Genomic DNA, 18,618 nt, shown 5'->3' on the forward strand with positions numbered 1-18,618 from the left:
ACTCAGACCCCTCCCTATCCACTCCTAAACTCAAAAATCTCTTGTTGTTTTGAAAAGAGCACCCCGGTGGCTCACCACCACATAAAGGAGGCTGTAGTCCGCCTGCTGCTTGCCGGGTTTTAATCGACCGAGGCTCTTTGCAGCATGTCATCCCTTCTAGCTCTCCTGCTTTTCCTTTCTCAGCCACTGTTGCCATCAGAAATAAAGCGGAAATGTCAATAAGAACATTCCAACTCCACTGGTATTTTTTCCCCCATCAACCACTTAAACTCTCTATACTTAGTGAAACGGACTTGAGCTGGATTGGCTCTGTACTTGGTCTGCATTTGTTTCTTTCTATACAAAATATCTTTGCCAGAAATAGACGATCTACTGTAGGAGCTCGCCAATGTGTCGCATTACCAGCTTGTATATTTGCAACTTTTGGCTAATGTTCTCCCAGAATATGGATGCTGGGTTTCAAGTGGCTAGCAGCAGTACAAAGTCAGCAAAAATATATATTTGTAATAGCATTAGAGACATTGGGAAGACGGTTCTAGCAGCATCTAATCTGAGGTCAGTAGGAATATAGTATGTCATTCTGATCCACAACATCACCTCTCAACTTGAGTGTGGCCCCTTGCTCCCATGATTTTTGTATTTTTTATTATACCCGCTCTTTAACCAATTTTAATTACATTATAATTGTGAGCAATTCATTCCCCAAGCCAAATTCCCTGTACAGTAATGTAATATTGGAACAAAATTAAAAGTATATCATCCGAGACCATTAAGATTGGGCCCGTGGGGGGTTCAGTGAGGCAGAGCCCACACACACTTTTATGATCTGATGCATGACGCATCAGTCATGTTTATCTTTTTATACAGATAATATCGACATTGGTTATCGACCAGAACAGAGATGTTGATATGGCCAGACATTTCACATGGGTGCATCCCTGTCCGATAGGCTCCTTACCGTTGGGGGAGATGGCCAGCAGGGAGCATTGGCAGATTGCACCAGCATGGAACTGACCAGGTCAGACAGCCAACCAGTGCACAGGCCCTGCCTCCCAGCAGGTCTCCCAGGGCAGACAGGGTACTCCACCACATTGAAGACAAATTGCAGCTTTTCTGGGTGCCTTAGATTGGAGCTGAGGACACAGGAGTAGACAGACAGACATTATTGAAGCGGAGAAATAATCAACCCAAATAACGTTTACATAAGTTTTCTATGGACAAAATGTGAGAATCCATTCCCTACTCGTCTACAGCAGGGGTAGGCAAGCTTTGGCACTGGTGCCAACATTAGCACAAAGGAGGGTGATCACTGGCACACTGGCATAAGTGTGAGAGAGAGGATGTTTTGTTTCTATTTGAAAGATACATCCTGCACATAATTCTACATTCTACTCTGAACTCTGACTGGGGAGGCAGGAGGGTTATGCTCTTGATCATTATAACAATGTGATAGAATATTTAAAAAGGGAAAAGGTTATATTCATGGACAATCAAAATATGTTTTGGAATTGTGGTGTCATTAAAATGACACGGCACACTGACTATGTAGATTATAGAAAATAAAAACATGGCACTTTGTTTCAAAAAGGTTGCAGACCCATGGTCATATTCAGAATCTTAATCGACAGAGCAAATAATGGATACTGGATATCCAGACTTGGCTGGTTGGTACAGACTGGCAACATGTAAACCTTTAACAGCTAGACATTTAACTTGCCGGTATTATTATTATTATTATTAAATGCAGCACTTTAAGCGCTCAAGTATATACAGGGGTTCCAAAACCTTTCCATGCAAAGGACCCGCAAATACCCACCATAAAAATACAACTTTTCACCCGTTTCTGTATTGGGAAATGTCAGGAAAAATGATGATAGTTGTATATGTCATAAAATCCCAAGGCGCAGTAGAGGAAGATATGTTCTGTTCTCATCTGCTACACTGGTCTCACCAAGAATACAACTTTAGAGGAGGTGCATTCCAACAAAGGATAATCAAAGGAATGAGGTTATGCACTCATTAAATGCAACTCTAATTACAGTATGGAAATGAGCATGGGAGAAGTAGAATGAAAATGAGAGCGCTAAATCATGATCTACATGAAATGTAAATTAAACCTAATTTGTGCGTTAATGCCAATTCGCGCTTTGCCAACTACAGCGCCAATTCAAAACGACTGACTTGTCTCTTTTGTCTAACAGACAAAACTGCGTCCGTGCTTCCTCCATCCTCTACCTCCTTGCTTAGGAAAGCACGCTCTCCCCATCCCTCACTCTCCATTTCCTGTGTGCCACTGGAGACCTCCATTGACCACAGCATCAATAATGCAAGCCTCTGTAATGTCTCAGTGCCATCTAATAAACTACAGACACCATCTCTCATTCCTTTCTCTTTTAGTGTGCACACATGCACACACAAGCATGAACAGTGAACCCACACACATGTTGCTGCGTGCAAAGTTGCAAACAGAACAGATTAGTGGAGAACTAATGAGAGGAGGTAGGCAGTTCTGACATTGGTTTCTTTAGATGTTGCTGTTCCATGTGAGGTTTAAAGCAAATCGAATAGGCACATTTAACAAGCATTGATTGATTGATTGAAGATCAATTGGAGAACTACAGTACATTTCAAGCACAACTCAATACAAAACTGTTAACTGTGGACGACACCATAAAGCATTACACTTGTTTACAATAGGGTCCACCATGTTCAATTCATCATAACATTTAGAGACAACAAATAAACACTATAGCCAAAAACTGGAAATCATCATAGAGGTAAAAAGGGAAAAACATATACAGTGAGAGGAAAAAGGGGTGGGATTCAGATTTTACGAGGGCCAGTTTCGAATTGCAGCTGTCCGTAGGTGCCCTTTGAGAGCGGTTTTGAAGGAGTCAAGGGATTCGCATGTCCTAATGACTGTTAGTAGGACGTTCCACATTTTGGTGGCATAGGAGCGAAATTAATTTAGTCCCTTCTTGTGCCGAATCTGGGTTGCACGTGGTTTGTTGAACTCCCTCTGGTGTTGTGGGTGTGGACTTCGTTGACATTAAGGAAGTATTTAGACAGGTACATGGGTATCTTGGTGGTGTAGCGAATCTTGTGGAACAGACCCATTGCAAGATGCTGTACTCTGTCGTCAATCCTAAGCCATTCCAATTCCAGACTGTCAAAATGGGCAGGGGTGAGGTGGGTTCGGGGAGTGAGGCCAAGTAGTAACCTGACCAGTTCGTTTTGGGAAGTCTGGAGCATGAATCAATGACCAGCTAAGTGTACCACAATAGCAATAGAAACAAGCAGCTATGGTTTACAGTGAACACAGACAATGATTCATGTTTACATGGTTTCGTGCAGAACAAAAGATAAGTCTCTTTGTCACCTTACCTGGCTGCTGAATAAGGCCTAGACTGCAACTTTGGCAGGTGCTCTGCAAAACAAACAAGCAATGTATGAGTCATAACATTATCTCTCACTTTTGACTGTTTCATGCCGTCAAACCCCAATAACCAAAGGCAGTGAATGTCACCCTCGGCTGCGGGGACATCTACCTACCAATCTATCCCCCGCCTGCCCTGGCAGGGTTAAAAACTCATTTCTAGGACACACTTCTATATTTATGAAATTACAAACTCAGGGTTATGGAGTCCCAAGTGTCCAGATGTGGAGCCAGTAGGAAACAGATTGCTTATGCAGACCTTATTTCAATAGCAGCCATGAAGGTGCCCTCCTTTGGGTAAGCTATGTGGTGTGTGCCGCATACAGTACGTGTGGAGGCTTCAATAAAAAGCGATAAAAGTTGAGGGAGCTAAAGAAAGGTTGTGGGCATTAGCAACAAGACATCGTTTCCCCCCCCCCCACCCAACATGCTCACAGTGTATTTTCTTATTTTTCATCCATTGAATCTAATGATAAATGAACCCAAAAGCTATGCTGCACCATGTGTACCAGCTGAGCCATTGGAAAAACACAATTTTTTCCTGATAAGCCCTTTGGTAAAGTAAGCAGCTGGGTGAAATCAGCTCTCTCCACCCGACGTTCCCTCTTTCTCTGACATCTAAAAAGCTCAGGGAGAGACAGCTCCCCACATTGACGTATGAAGTCTGCATTCCATGTCTTTGTGTGCCGTTGAAGATTACAAAACAAAAGCTGATGACAAATGATACCACTTAGCCTTAGTTTGCGTTAAAGCCTTGTGACAAATGAACAGGTTTGGTCTTCCTTCTAAATGTGCATCAAGTTCCCGACAGAAGAGACTACACAACAAGCTCAGGTATTAGCTAAAAGAAATACCCAGTAGTAGTACGACTACTACTTCTAAAATCCAAAATGTAATCGTGTGGATCCACATGGGAACAAAGTGTGGATCTGGTCTAAACATGATGCATCTTGGCAGGAGGGCGATTCGTTACTACAGGTTGGTCGAGGCCTGTTCAATATAGAGGGAGCGAATTGAGATGAATAGCATGTATCTCTGTCTGCATGCGTATGTATGTGCTTCCGTTGAAACTCCTCACTGTCAGGTGAAAATATTTTTGAGTGGTGCAGCCACTTCAAGGACCCTCCCTATGTCCATATGTCCATCCCTATGTCTGACCCTAACTATGTTTAGGGTAACAACAGGTGCTAAAGTGGCGCTGTTGCCTACAAACAAACAGAGAGAGAGTGTTGCCAGTTAAGGTTTCAGATTAGAGCCCCATAGACTTACATTATGAAATTAAGTTAAATATTAAAATAAATTATAAAACATACACTGTATGACAGATTAGTAAAGGTACTATTAGTTAGCCTAGCAGTGGAGAACCAAAAAGTGATAAAGACCTTAGGACCTTAAATTAGAGATATACTTGGCATCTATCCGGTAACAAGGACTTAAAGTGGCATCACAATATTTACCAAATGCCCTAGTCCAGTGGTTCCCAAAGTGAGGTCCGGGGACCCCCAGGGGTACCTGAGGGAGTTCCAGGGGGGACCCATCTATTTTGTTCATGTTCATAAAGTGCTAAAGTGTTTAAAGCAGTGGTTCCCAAACTTTTTCATGTCAAGGACCCCCAAATTGACACTACTTAGCCCGTGGACCCCCATTTGAAAAGATATGCCAGGGACCCCCATAAGAGAAGTCGTACACATTTAGACGTCTACATTTAGACGTCTGTATACATTTAGACCAGTGGTTCCCAAAGTGGGGTCCGGGGACCCCCAGGGGTACCTGAGGGAGTTCCAGGGGGGACCCATCTATTTTGTTCATGTTCATAAAGTGCTAAAGTGTTTAAAGCAGTGGTTCCCAAACTTACATTTAGACGTCTACATTTAGACGTCTACATTTAGACGTCTGTATACATTTAGACCAGTGGTTCCCAAAGTGGGGTCCGGGGACCCCCAGGGGTACCTGAGGGAGTTCCAGGGGGGACCCATCTATTTTGTTCATGTTCATAAAGTGCTAAAGTGTTTAAAGCAGTGGTTCCCAAACTTACATTTAGACGTCTACATTTAGTTGTCTACATTTAGACGTCTGTATACATTTAGACCAGTGGTTCCCAAAGTGGGGTCCGGGGACCCCCAGGGGTACCTGAGGGAGTTCCAGGGGGGACCCATCTATTTTGTTCATGTTCATAAAGTGCTAAAGTGTTTAAAGCAGTGGTTCCCAAACTTACATTTAGACGTCTACATTTAGACGTCTACATTTAGACGTCTGTATACATTTAGACCAGTGGTTCCCAAAGTGGGGTCCGGGGACCCCCTGGGGTACCTGAGGGAGTTCCAGGGGGGACCCATCTATTTTGTTCATGTTCATAAAGTGCTAAAGTGTTTAAAGAAGTGGTTCCCAAACTTACATTTAGACGTCTACATTTAGACGTCTACATTTAAACGTCTACATTTAGACGTATACATTTAGACAGTGTCCCCCTGAGTGCCTCCCCAGTGTCCCCCTGAGTGCCTCCCCAATGCCTCCCCAGTGTGCCTCCCGAGTGCCTTCCCAATGCCTCCCCAGTGTGCCTCCCGAGTGCCTTCCCAGTGCCTCCCCAGTGTGCCCCTGAGTGCCTCCCCAGTGCCTCCCCAGTGCCTCCTCAGTGCCTGCCCAGTGTCCCCCCAGTGTCTCCAATAGCAATACAAGAGCAATAATACTTATTAATTAATGAATCTAATTAATTAATTAATTAATCAAAATTGCGGCCTGTGCCCAGCACCATGCCAAAGCTTTTTCCTGCAGGAAACACTGCTTGTGGTTGTAAATATATTGTTATCCGTGTTGCGAGGATGAGAGGGTACCTGGAAAAATATCTACCCCAAAAGGGGTACCTGGTCCAAAAAAGTTTGGGAACCCCTGCCCTAGTCGATAAGTTCATGTTTCCTACAAACTTCCTTGATCAGCAATGAATGTACTACTAACATATTATGTCTCTTCAGTTGTCTGATACCGTCTGTCATTCAGATGAGACTTCTGATTACAAAATGGGAAGTGAACCTGTCACTACTATACCGGATGCTTTACGGATTATAATGTTCACTATGGTATCTCAATGTTTTATATTGGTCATAAAATAAAGCCCAACACTGAATTTTTACAGAGAACTTCTGTCGTAATCAAAAAATATTGATTGTGAGCTGTGCATTTGGTGGGCTGCAGAGATACGGTACACTGAAACACACTGCACAAGTATGTCTCCTAGTGGGCATGTTATCCCAAAATCAATCCGAACCAACCACTCCACACTGCAGCAAAATTGATTTAACTTTGGAGAAAATATCTTCATTCTTCAGGACCACCTGAAGGACAAATGCTTCTAGGCACAATTCAAAACAAAATACAGTGTGTACACACACACACACACACACACACACATGCGCGCGCACGCACACGCAGGAACACACCCTCTGCCTTCACCACGTATCACTGTGACTGTCTCCTCAATGCGCTATGTGACAGCAATGTCGGAAAACGAAGGTGAATTAATCCATCATCTCTCTCCCACTGCTGGCACAGAGGATACCGTTGCCGCTGACACATGGGATATAATATCACTTTTAACCCTTTCGAGTTCAAAGTTCTGCAAGTGACTCATACGAGATGGCCAAGAACCATCTCTGATCTAACCGCTATGATCGATGGGTTTCTATGTCGATGCTGCACAAAAGTCCCTCTAGTCTAGTAGTCTGTACGCAGAGGTACCATTAAAGTCCCTCTAGTCTAGTAGTCTGTATGCAGAGGTACCATTAAAGTCCCTCTAGTCTAGTAGTCTGTATGCAGAGGTACCATTAAAGTCCCTCTAGTCTAGTAGTCTGTATGCAGAGGCACCATTAAAGTCCCTCTAGTCTAGTAGTCTGTACGCAGAGGTACCATTAAAGTCCCTCTAGTCTAGTAGTCTGTATGCAGAGGTACCATTAAAGTCCCTCTAGTCTAGTAGTCTGTATGCAGAGGCACCATTAAAGTCCCTCTAGTCTAGTAGTCTGTACGCAGAGGTACCATTAAAGTCCCTCTAGTCTAGTAGTCTGTACGCAGAGGTACCATTAAAGTCCCTCTAGTCTAGTAGTCTGTATGCAGAGGTACCATTAAAGTCCCTCTAGTCTAGTAGTCTGTATGCAGAGGTACCATTAAAGTCCCTCTAGTCTAGTAGTCTGTATGCAGAGGTACCATTAAAGTCCCTCTAGTCTAGTAGTCTGTACGCAGAGGTACCATTAAAGTCCCTCTAGTCTAGTAGTCTGTACGCAGAGGTACCATTAAAGTCCCTCTAGTCTAGTAGTCTGTATGCAGAGGTACCATTAAAGTCCCTCTAGTCTAGTAGTCTGTACGCAGAGGTACCATTAAAGTCCCTCTAGTCTAGTAGTCTGTATGCAGAGGTACCATTAAAGTCCCTCTAGTCTAGTAGTCTGTACGCAGAGGTACCATTAAAGTCCCTCTAGTCTAGTAGTCTGTACGCAGAGGTACCATTAAAGTCCCTCTAGTCTAGTTGCGAACGCAGTGAGCACTAACTATGAGACCTAGCAGATCATGTCTGTCTGTCCCGCTGTTACACCACCTGCCCGCCACCAGAGGGCGCAGCTGTATCACACACAAAAACACACACACACACACACACACACACACACACCTTAACTTAACTTAACTTAAAAAAAACTTAACTTATAAAAAACGTAACTTAAAAAACATTTTACTTAAAAATAAATAACACACACCTTAACTAAAAAAATCTTAACTTAAAAAAAATCTTAAAAAACCACAAATATGTACGAGCTGCGTTCGCTTCCCGCGTTTGCGCGTCTTACTTGTAGTCTGTATGCAGAGGTACCATTAAAGTCCCTCTAGTCTAGTAGTCTGTATGCAGATGTACCATTCATTTGTATGTGTGTGTGTGTGGAGGCACATCCGATTCTGTGCTCAATGCAGTTTTTATTCTACCGTCAAATTGCCGATGTCATTCATTATTTGGGCATGGGAACTCTTCTCTGTAAAGACAAGAGAGTATTGGGAGGGGGGAACATGGTATCGGAATATATCTATTAAAAATATTGATTCTGTGAGATTTTCTCACTTTTTATCTATCCAAGACTCCTTGGATACTGACAATTTAACGCTCTACCAGTCACACTACATTAGTCCTACAGATATTTCTCATACAATCTCAGTTAAGCCTACAGCTTAAATAAAAGATGCCCAGACTAGATATGATTCAGCTCTGTGTTTTTCATTGTGCAACCGTTCAATCCAGAGGGCTTAGTTTCCACCTGTTCCACATTACACGGACATTAAATCCAGGAACCAATTTATATACCCATTTTATACCCTGCAGGCACAGGGCCACGGACGTCTGGATGTATGTGCCTCTTTCCTCATTATTTATAGTTAAGAGTACAATGGCAAAAACATCAATCAGCACAACCCTTCCACTTTCGGTCAAGCTAATGAAGCACCAATGGTAAAGTAATGTGTTCATTTGCTTCAACAGTGTACAGAGAGTAAGGGCAGACCATTAACCTATGCTCCTGAGTCCTGGTTGACCCTGCATTATGTCCTTGTGAAGCTCACCCGCTGACCGATGAATGGACCGCCACATTCCTGGGCAACAGCTGTTGCCCCGAAGTGCCTCCAGCAGCACATTTTTCACGGGGGCACGAAGGTCCACTCCTGATTGCCAATTTCTGCATCGGTTCACCACAGAGAAAGGTGCTGCGGTTGGCAATACAGGCCAAAAATAACCCACATTGGGTAGGCCAACTATATGTGACACAGCTGTTTTAGAGGACAATTCAAGTTGTATGTAAAGTTGTAGCCAACTCATTTCACTGTCTGGTAGTTTTCAGTCAAAGGATATTAGATGTATATTGAATGACCAGCCAACTCTCTAATGAACTCACTGAAAACATTCTTTCACTAAGCTCCGGTTTAGAAGATCACAAAGGTGATGGTGTGAAATGCAGAGGGAAAGGCAGAGAAACAACTGATCAATGTCATTAGCAGGGAATGAGGGGGGAAACGGTTATCTTTTGAAATGGTCAGGTCATTATTTTCACAGAAACTATCTCAAAATCTCATTTGTGTCTAATGGGGTTAATAATTGCACCAGTGAATCAATGTACATTATTTGGAGAAGCTCTGGGATCTCTAGCTAGCCATTTAATGTAATTATGGGTTATGAACAGTGGGACAATAAACAAGATCCATACTTTGCTGGGGTTATACTGACCCCTAGTGAATGCAAATATGCTAGACGGACAGACCTCTCTTGACTACATTTGTTATAGGTTAAGGAGCACTTGGTGTTGGATCCTTTCAAAAGTAAAGAATATATATATAGAGTATATTATTCCACCGATAGTTTTTCCCAGGTGTAGTTTACAGCAAAGGCCTTCGCAGTCTCCATCTACAATTAATCACATCTGATTCAAAACGCTGTAAAGTCTGCATCTGGTCATAAAGGCATTGTATTGTAACTCAATAAATGTCTACAGAAATTCCAGAAAAGTAATGTACCATTTCCTAACATCTTAAAAAACTGAAAAGCCCAGGGTGTTATATAGTTTTTCCCATATGATGGAGAAGAGCATAAATGCCAAGCAAAAGATATAAAAAGAAAAACTGTCTCATTGTGAAATAAGAAAGAAAGAAAAAAACAACGTGAAAGAAACGTTGTGAAAGAAATGTGACACCCGTCATATGTCATTGGGCTCAAATTCTCCCCTGGGCATATTGGCATTTAAGTATGAAGGCCCATACTTTGAGGAACATGCACTGTTTTCCCATTCACCAAAAATACTGCAGACAGACAATATATAAACGTTTGTCATTCTGACCTATGAGGAGGCTGAGAGGAGGCGAGATGGAAGGGAAAGCAGAGAGCAGGTCCAACACACTGAGGCGTGTGTCTCTCACAAACAGATTGTAGTCTGCAGAGCCTTGTTTACTGCATAACTCCTGCAATCTTCTCTTCTGCATGCTGTCCCCTGTATATTCCACCAAAGCTCTGACAAACCCCTGAAGGGATAGAAAGAAAAGTAGTGTGGTGGTTTGCATCTCATTTAGTCAGTGGTGTCAGGATTTTATTTTTCCCCAGAGGAACACATCCACTTCAGTTCTCATTTAGGAGCACAATCTACCAGTTGTTTTTTTATGCAAATCCACCTTTTCAGACTCCATCATGGCCTGTAGCACTTACCCTAGCCCCTTAGATAGCCCTTTTTGTAGACTTGGATAGCATTTTATACAGACTATAGCAAGTGGGTAGACAGCACTAGAATTACATTGTATGTAGTCATAGCACTTTATAGTATATATGTATAGTTTAATTATATAGAGATTCCACTGTTATGTTCTTAGCTTACGCATGTTTCATGAAAACTACTTTTCATGTATGTGATGTATTGCCATGCTTTTTTGTTCTTGCTTAATGTAAATCGCTCTGGATTAAGAGCAACATAAACCTGTGAGAACTCGTAATACAATGTCAATGTCTTGTGGCATGCCGACGCCACGCCACACTTGCAAATGAGACTGCCAGAAAAGCCATCGGCAGTCATCACATTTACAGCATGTTCAACAATGTTGTGATGTTGTCAAGCCAAAGGAGCCAATTAATTTCAATCAACAGCAATTTAGAATGCCTTCAGCTTAAGTTCCTAATGGCCCTCTTTTATGGACACACACGCTCAAGAATAAAACCATTTATGACCTCCTAATGTAAAACTGAATCTCCTTTGCCATAGCAGAATATGAAGCTAAACATGTCACTTTCTGGGAGCCAAATTTAGAGAATCCAGTCTCACCTGAGCTCATTAAAATGTACTGGAACTTTTGTAAAATGGGGAGCCAACAGAAACAGGCCAGTGGCCCAGTATTTTAGAAGCGATGCCATAGATATGGTGCAGATAACTCTCTTTACACAGCATTATACTAAGTGAAGTCATTAGAAGGCCATTTGTTTGGACTCAATTACTTGTAATCCCAAGATGAGAGAATTGTAAATATCAACAAATTTGCAATGAATTTACATTAATTTGCATTCTTTATTCTGTCCCAAATGCATTCTGATCAGTCGAGATAATATATTCTGAGCGTGTATGGCTGTGATGAATAGGATGTTCTGGGTGATTAGACATTCATTTACTGTACATTGTAGTGAAGCATACATGGATTGCACCTGTAATGTTGTTAAGAGTATGTCCTGCATTGGGGGGACAGAATTCCTCTGTGGTTCTTTGGTTAGGCCTGTCACAATTATTGCATAATCACCTAATCAACACATCACTTGTAAGCTTGTAGATCAGCTTTTTCTGTCATTTAATAATTAGTTGGAAAGTATAGAATTATTAAAATTGTGTCAGTAATGTGTAATTTCTTTGTATTTAAGTTATTTGTCATATCTGCACTGTGCAATTTGTGATTATGAAGCCGGAAACAGAAATAGAAATGTTATTCATATGATCCAGGAAAGGAAGTCAGGGAGAAAGTTGGCTGGTTGTTGAGCCACAAAGCAATGCAAAACTGTGAGTGGGTGGCACAGCGGTTTTCTGAAAAACGCGGCCGGTGTGTAACCACCTTTATTGGCCCGTGTTTGTGGAAGGGAAGCCCGGCAGGGAGGGCAATATTTGTCACACATACTCCTACGGGCTAGGCGGGCACCTATGACGGAGAGGACAGAGGCTCTAGTCTACTACGTCCTTCCGGTAGGGGCTCCTCACTGGCAGGTTAATCAGTAGGATACAACAGCAGTGACAACACACGTGTTTAGGAATTAATTGGCATAAGAACTGAAATTAGGGAGGTAAAAAACTAAAACAACACTGAGTGACTTTGGTTGAATAAAGTTTTCCTCCTTTTTAACCTTTAAGTGTGCCCGGATCTCCGGCTTTGTTCTAACACTGACTGACAGTGACTATTACTGTTCTCAGCAGTAAGAACAGTGTTGTCAATTAAACTAGTACATGAAAACAACTTGAAATAATTAAAAATATTGCTGTTGAAAAACTTCCCCTTCCCTTATTATTACAACTACAAATAATTGGTGTGAATAGCAGCCCACAAAAGTATACCTAGTGCTTTTACAGATACAGTATTGCAACTTAGCGGCTTAAACTTTTACAATAGAGTTTAAGAATAGCACACCTTCTTAGGCACACTCCTTATCTCCAGACACCATGTGAGCAGGTGTTGCAGAGTGCTGTTTTCAGGGATATAGGAGGGCACCTGGGCACCTATATGCAGGGAGACAAAAACACAGACAAAATCATGTCATGTTCATGACACTGTGAATGCCATGAAGCTAACAATCCAAAACTTAGAAGATGAAAACAGTGGGTAAATTATTGACCATTGTCAACAAAAGCTGAGTGATATATGGAAGTCCTGTATGATAGAACATAATGACCAGCAATACCAGCAAGTTCCCTTGCTGGTAGTTGATGTTTGCACTTATTTGTACCTATTTTGCATTATTTTATAAAATATTTACTATGTGCTGTTATTACTATGTACCGTATTACTTTTCCTGGTTGTTTTTATGCATTTCTTTTTGTGCAGCACTTTGGAAACCTTGTGTTTATGAAATAAATTTGACCCATTCCATGCTTTAGTGCAAATACCAGGTATTTTGGTTGTGGAAAAGATTTAATAACAATCCTGCACATTACCTTTCTTCTTGGTGTCATTGCGCAGGGAGAGCTGGACGCAGTGGTTCATCTGCTCCTGCAGGCCCAGTCTATAGAGAAGCTGTTGTACCTCAGACGTTCTGTTGGGGCATAGCACCTCAAACGAATCCCCCGGCTGGTAGGTCATTGCAGGATTGGCCTGGAACACAGAAAGAAGGAACATTGTAAACAAAACATTTCAAGTTGGTGTTTTACTTTCTCTGTTTACAGGCTGCAAGCCCTTGCAGCAGAGGAACAAGAGGCGTGAAGACATAACTCATGCTGCTTACTACAATGCACACTGCAGACTTGCTGCAATATCATGCTGTAGCCCTTCATCATTTAGAACAAAAGAGACAAACATAGTAATACAGTATGCTGTGGTGCTTACAGATATGTCCAGCTCTAACAGAAGGGCTGTCTTGACTGAATCCCCCCTGGTCAGCTGTACAGCCCTGGATATGGGCACCTCCTGAAGCATTTCTGTATTCAGTAGAGTAGAGCTCTGAGGAAATAAAAGATTTATTTCAAATAAACAAAGCCAAAAGAGGTACTGTAGTGTCACGCAAGGAATACCCCAGAGCTCTCTCAGCCAATTATTAAAAGGCACTCAAGCAGAACAAATAAAATGGGTAGCCAGCCCCACCACCAAAAATAAAATATAACTAGAACTGCACTCTGTCGAGTGCCTACTTGCTTGTCGACTGCTACAAACCATCAAATCTCAGCCTCTCTGTGAAAGAACGTTTACAATATTGAATTATTAGGTTTAGCTATTTGAAGTATGGTAAAAGCTTCTATTTATAAAAGAAATACAGTCCCATTGATTTAGAAGTGGGATCCACTTGTAGTTTCTCAAAGAAAAATAAGTCATGGATATCAGATGATTTTTTTTTAATATTAATTGAAAATATATTATTATTATTATAATATTATTTATTTTAAACTGTCAATAACATTGCTTTAAATTTACTTAATCTTGCACTATAGTGATATCAATACTAAATCATGGTCTGAGCAATAGGTGTCTCTAACTTCAATGTTTGTAATGGTATTTTCATATTTATTAAAATATACATGATCTAAAATACTTCAGTAATCTGTAGTTGGATTTGACATGAAGGTCTGGAATGGGTTGGATTGGGGGTCAAATCAACTAATCAAATGATTGTCGAGCATGGCACGGCTGCAGCTCATCACGTGGCTCGCCGCTCCAAGAGATGGGTCAAATGCGGAGAACAAATTTCACTGCGGTAACGTGTGACAAATCGTACGACTTTGACTTATTGTGAATATAACCCTCATTCATACTGTGTAATGTATGTTCATGTTCAAAACAAACACTGCATTTGGCCTTTAAAGAAAGACACAGAGATATATTGCCTGAATTGTGTGCAGCAGCAAATCTCACCTCATCTACTTTGTCTTGCTGAAGTGAGACATCAAGGAAGGCAGAGGGCAGTGCAGGAACGTTTAGAGCTGATTGTGACAAAGGCGGGAGTGAGTGAGTCAGTGAAGCCTCCAACTCATTATGGGGTACTCCAGAATCCCCAGTCTGTCTCTCTGGCTCTGATTTAGAAACATCAGCAATGCCATCTGACCCAGACGATATCCCAGGTCTATCCGACAAAGATGCTAGTCTGGGCTCAGAAACAGTCGTTTGTGCTGAAGCCAGAAATAATGATGTGGAGTCGCTTGCTAAAGGCTCTTTGTCTGGGTCAGAGTTCTGACCGTCAGTGTCAGTGAGACTTAGCAGGCTTAGTTTGACATCCGGAAGACTGGGAGTTTCCTTTATATGCGTGTCCTTCTCAGTGGCCATGATTGATAAGGCACCTTTGATTGCTTCCCACAGTCCTTCAATCCAGGGGTCCAGAACCAGCTCCAGCCTGGAGCAAAGACAGACAGCAAAGTCCAAAGGTGACAAAGCCTGATAATATCTCAGTTGTACCAGAGCATTGGAAGAAGGCTACCGGGGTCAACTTGGGAAAGTACCTGGCTACAGTTGTGAAATTCACAGTCCATGAAATCCTGAGCATGTTGAAATAGCAGCACACGCACACACACTCTCTCTGTACTTACCCTACACCATCGTCTGCATGTCCTGTAGCATAGAAATGTTTGGCTCCAAGTTCCTGTAGACGACTGTCAATTGTCTTGCCACAGTTGCAGAAATTTGCATAATTTGTGTCTCCCAAGGCTGGAGTGTACACAACAAAGCCTGTGTTAGGGGTTATTTCAATGGTTTACCCAGTCACTGCAATGCCTGATTTACACTTTGCACACCGTTGTTGTGCACGTGAAATATTAAATCTAAAAGCTCACTCACAACACATCAACAGTGACGTATTGTAGACCTTGAATTTTCGGTGCACAACACCCACCTGCAACTAAATATAACTCAGGTTTATGCAATATGTAACCTAAATATAAAATAAGTAGTGAATGACATAACCTGAGTGCTTGCAAAGTTCTCTGATTATAGTTTATAAATTACGGTGGTTGGTTACCTTTTGAGAACATTTTTGCACAAAACAATGAAAAAAGTGTTATGTACAGCAAACTGTCGTCATAGATTGACAGTCTGTGTTCAATGTGTACATTTCAAATATTGATTTATAGATAGACCGCACAATGCAGTAGCTTACCTAAAAGAGCATAGCAAAGGTTTTTAAAATGGTCTGATGCGAGCGTCTTCTTCTTAATTCTCCTCACAAAATTGAGTGAGTTGTCTGGTGGCTCTCCGTCTCCAGTAGTAGACACAACAAATACCACTGGAGCTTTCGCCCTCTCCAAGTCATACTGGAAACAGCAAGAATGATCAGCAAGTGGTGTTAACATTACTGTTACTGTCAATGCATAGGACTGGGACACATGTTGATATTATATTGATATCATGATATATTATGAGACTAGATAATATTGTCTGGAATTTTGTACAGAGCATGCGCATGCATAAAGTGAATGGCAAATCAAGTGGCAAAGTGAATTCAATTTAATGTTGTTTAATGCAGTCGGATATGATGTATGGGCTGTCAATGCCAGAAAGTAGTTTTTTGCCACTCAGTAGGTGTTCCCACATAACTTCCGGGTATGATGCCACGCGCATACCCGCTCTATTGTCATAATAATATATATGGCGGAAAATGTATTTTCCTGGTTTTAAAGGCTATATAAAAGCAAAGTGATGACATTTTCGGAACTTGCCGGACTGTTCTAGCTATTATTGTCTCTATTATTTGCCTTAGCACGTTTAAGCAATAGGCCTTCATCATAATTATTATCAAAAACTGTCATTGTGTAAATACTTTGTGAAAACACCAATTATCATCCCAATATCAATATTGAGGAATTTGGTAAGAAATAATGTGATACCCTCCCGCATAATAGCATAAAGTCATGCAGGATTTATTCTGCTCTGATTACAAATGTTAACTACCTTTTCGTTCTGGTCCAAGCAGCTAATGTCAGCGACCAGTCCGTGTTCCCCTGCCTCTTCAGCTATCCCCTCTGCAATGGACTGGGCCTGTCCCTTTTGAGAACCATACAAAATCAAGAACCGGCCATTCGCTTCACAGGGCATTCTGCAATAGTAAGAAACACAATCAAATTATTTCAACAAGGAATCCCAAATAGGCTCTGCACCGGTCGTCAAAACGTCAAAAGCCTTCTATGGAATGCCTTGATATGTAGCTAAAATATAATTATCATATTACATCTTGTGACGGCCCCCTGTATAGATTGTATTGTACTATATATTAGGGTGTATGGTATGGTATTGTGGTAGTATGGTAATTATATTAGGTGGTCTGGTGTAGCTTTGTATATTATATTTATTATTCACTTAGTTTGCTTTGCTATTCCTAATTCCCTTTCTCCTTGTGTTGCAGTGGATTAGAGCTGTGATGATCAATCAGCCAAGGGTCGGCACCTGGGCCTGGTGCCGACGCCCTATATAAGCCTGTCTCCCCAGTCCCTTCCTCAGCTCTGTTGTATTCAGTTCTCTTTTGCTCCTCTCCCACCATGCACCTTTTTCAGCATTTGGGTTAATACATACAACATGCACACACATCTCACTCATGCATACACGCACTACACTACTGATTACTGATTTCCACACCTCATCTGTTTGCTCTTGATTTGGGTATGATTTGGTTTAATTCCTTATTTTGGCCAGGCCAGGTATCTAACAGCTATAAAGACATAATAGTATCTACTGTCTGGAAAGACTAGCAATAATATGTGCAAATTGTGCATATTATCAGCAAGCAATTAATACTGGTGTCACGTGTGCCAATTAGTTGGATCATTGCTGGTCAACAAAGAAGTTATGATGAATTGAACAAGGTGGACCCTCTTGTAAACAATTCTAGTGCTTTATTGGTCGTCCACTCACAGTTAACAGTTATTTGTATTGAGTTGTGCTTGAAATGTACTGTAATTCTGCAAACTGTTAATACATATTCAATCAATCAAAAAGTTCACCTAACTAAAACATGGTTTTAGCTGTCAGCCTGTCACAGAGTAAAACATATTTGCATATAGTGCTCAGTCTTACCTAGTCGCTGAGAGTCTGGAAAATAAACAGACGGGCTGCCACAGAAAATGCTCTGCAACATTGTGGAGCCTCAAGAAGACCATGAACCACCTCCGGACATTACGTCACATTTGACGTCCAGAGACACAGGAATGAGCACGTGGATAGTACACTCTGTGCTGCTTGTCTTCTCTACAGACAATACTGCTTTAGTTACACAGTAAATGATTGGCTATTGTTGTGGTAAACATCATGATAACGGTGTCAGCACTGGTCAGCTCAACTTTCTCAAAACAATAAACCAGTGACATTTACAACTAACTGAAACGTGTCGAAATGCACATAACAGCAATTATGTTTGTCGGATTGTGTAAAAATGTGTTTTGTACCTCCAAAATAGCTTCTTCTACTGTCTGTCTGTCAGTGTGTGTGGAGTCGGACCATAGTGTTTACTTCTCCATCCATTGATTGATTCAGTCACGCGAGATAATAGTGCATCCCGTGGTCGCTCGAGATTGGACGAATCCATGTTAGAAAGGGGGTCAACTAAATGATAACACTTACAGTCACAGATGTTAATAAAAAAACGACTAATTTTAACATATTTTCAGACCCATGGTTTCTATCATAAACAATTTAAATGTGCTTTACTTTTAACCTCAACTTCCTCAAGTATGTGGGGAATATAGGAGGAATGCCTGGTTTCTATTCCGAATTAACCAGTCTGATCTGGTCTAGAACCCACCTACTGTATCCGGTTTTTTGCAAAGCCACATATGCATGCATGTATCGTTTCCGTATCCGCTCTACACCCAGACCGGATCAGTGAACTGTAAAGTAATGATGCCAGTCTAGCGTGCAACTCATAGCTTTTGGTCTAGTCTAGCTGTTGCCATGTCTGCTTATTACAAGCAAAGCATAAGTTTCTGTAAAGATGCTTGTAAATATTGGGTGGCTGCGGGATTTTC

The 18,618-nt window shown here is 41.5% G+C and overlaps 1 protein-coding gene across 3 annotated transcripts in view; it reads right to left on the reverse strand.

Annotated features, from left to right (window-relative positions):
• Positions 1 to 18,113, reverse strand: part of mtrr (5-methyltetrahydrofolate-homocysteine methyltransferase reductase) — a 34,830-nt gene extending 16,717 nt beyond the window's left edge. For 2 of the 3 annotated variants that reach the window (XM_080793459.1, XM_080793458.1), the window contains exons 1-11: positions 17,672 to 18,098; positions 16,553 to 16,697; positions 15,762 to 15,915; positions 15,196 to 15,313; positions 14,528 to 15,002; positions 13,508 to 13,621; positions 13,120 to 13,276; positions 12,596 to 12,684; positions 10,288 to 10,468; positions 3,385 to 3,427; positions 959 to 1,133 (exon numbers count right to left, since the gene is read on the reverse strand). In XM_080793459.1, coding sequence (XP_080649585.1) covers positions 959 to 1,133; positions 3,385 to 3,427; positions 10,288 to 10,468; positions 12,596 to 12,684; positions 13,120 to 13,276; positions 13,508 to 13,621; positions 14,528 to 15,002; positions 15,196 to 15,313; positions 15,762 to 15,915; positions 16,553 to 16,697; positions 17,672 to 17,754 — 1,734 coding nt within the window. In that variant the 5' untranslated portion in view covers positions 17,755 to 18,098. Of the gene's footprint in view, positions 1 to 958; positions 1,134 to 3,384; positions 3,428 to 10,287; positions 10,469 to 12,595; positions 12,685 to 13,119; positions 13,277 to 13,507; positions 13,622 to 14,527; positions 15,003 to 15,195; positions 15,314 to 15,761; positions 15,916 to 16,552; positions 16,698 to 17,671 lie in introns of all 3 variants that reach the window. The other variant, XM_080793460.1, reaches the window with a different exon arrangement.
• Positions 18,114 to 18,618: the final 505 nt, after the last annotated feature.

The sequence above is a fragment of the Protomyctophum bolini genome (genome assembly GCF_963924005.1).
Source record: "Protomyctophum bolini genome assembly, chromosome: 21".
NCBI classification, from domain to species: domain Eukaryota; kingdom Metazoa; phylum Chordata; class Actinopteri; order Myctophiformes; family Myctophidae; genus Protomyctophum; species Protomyctophum bolini.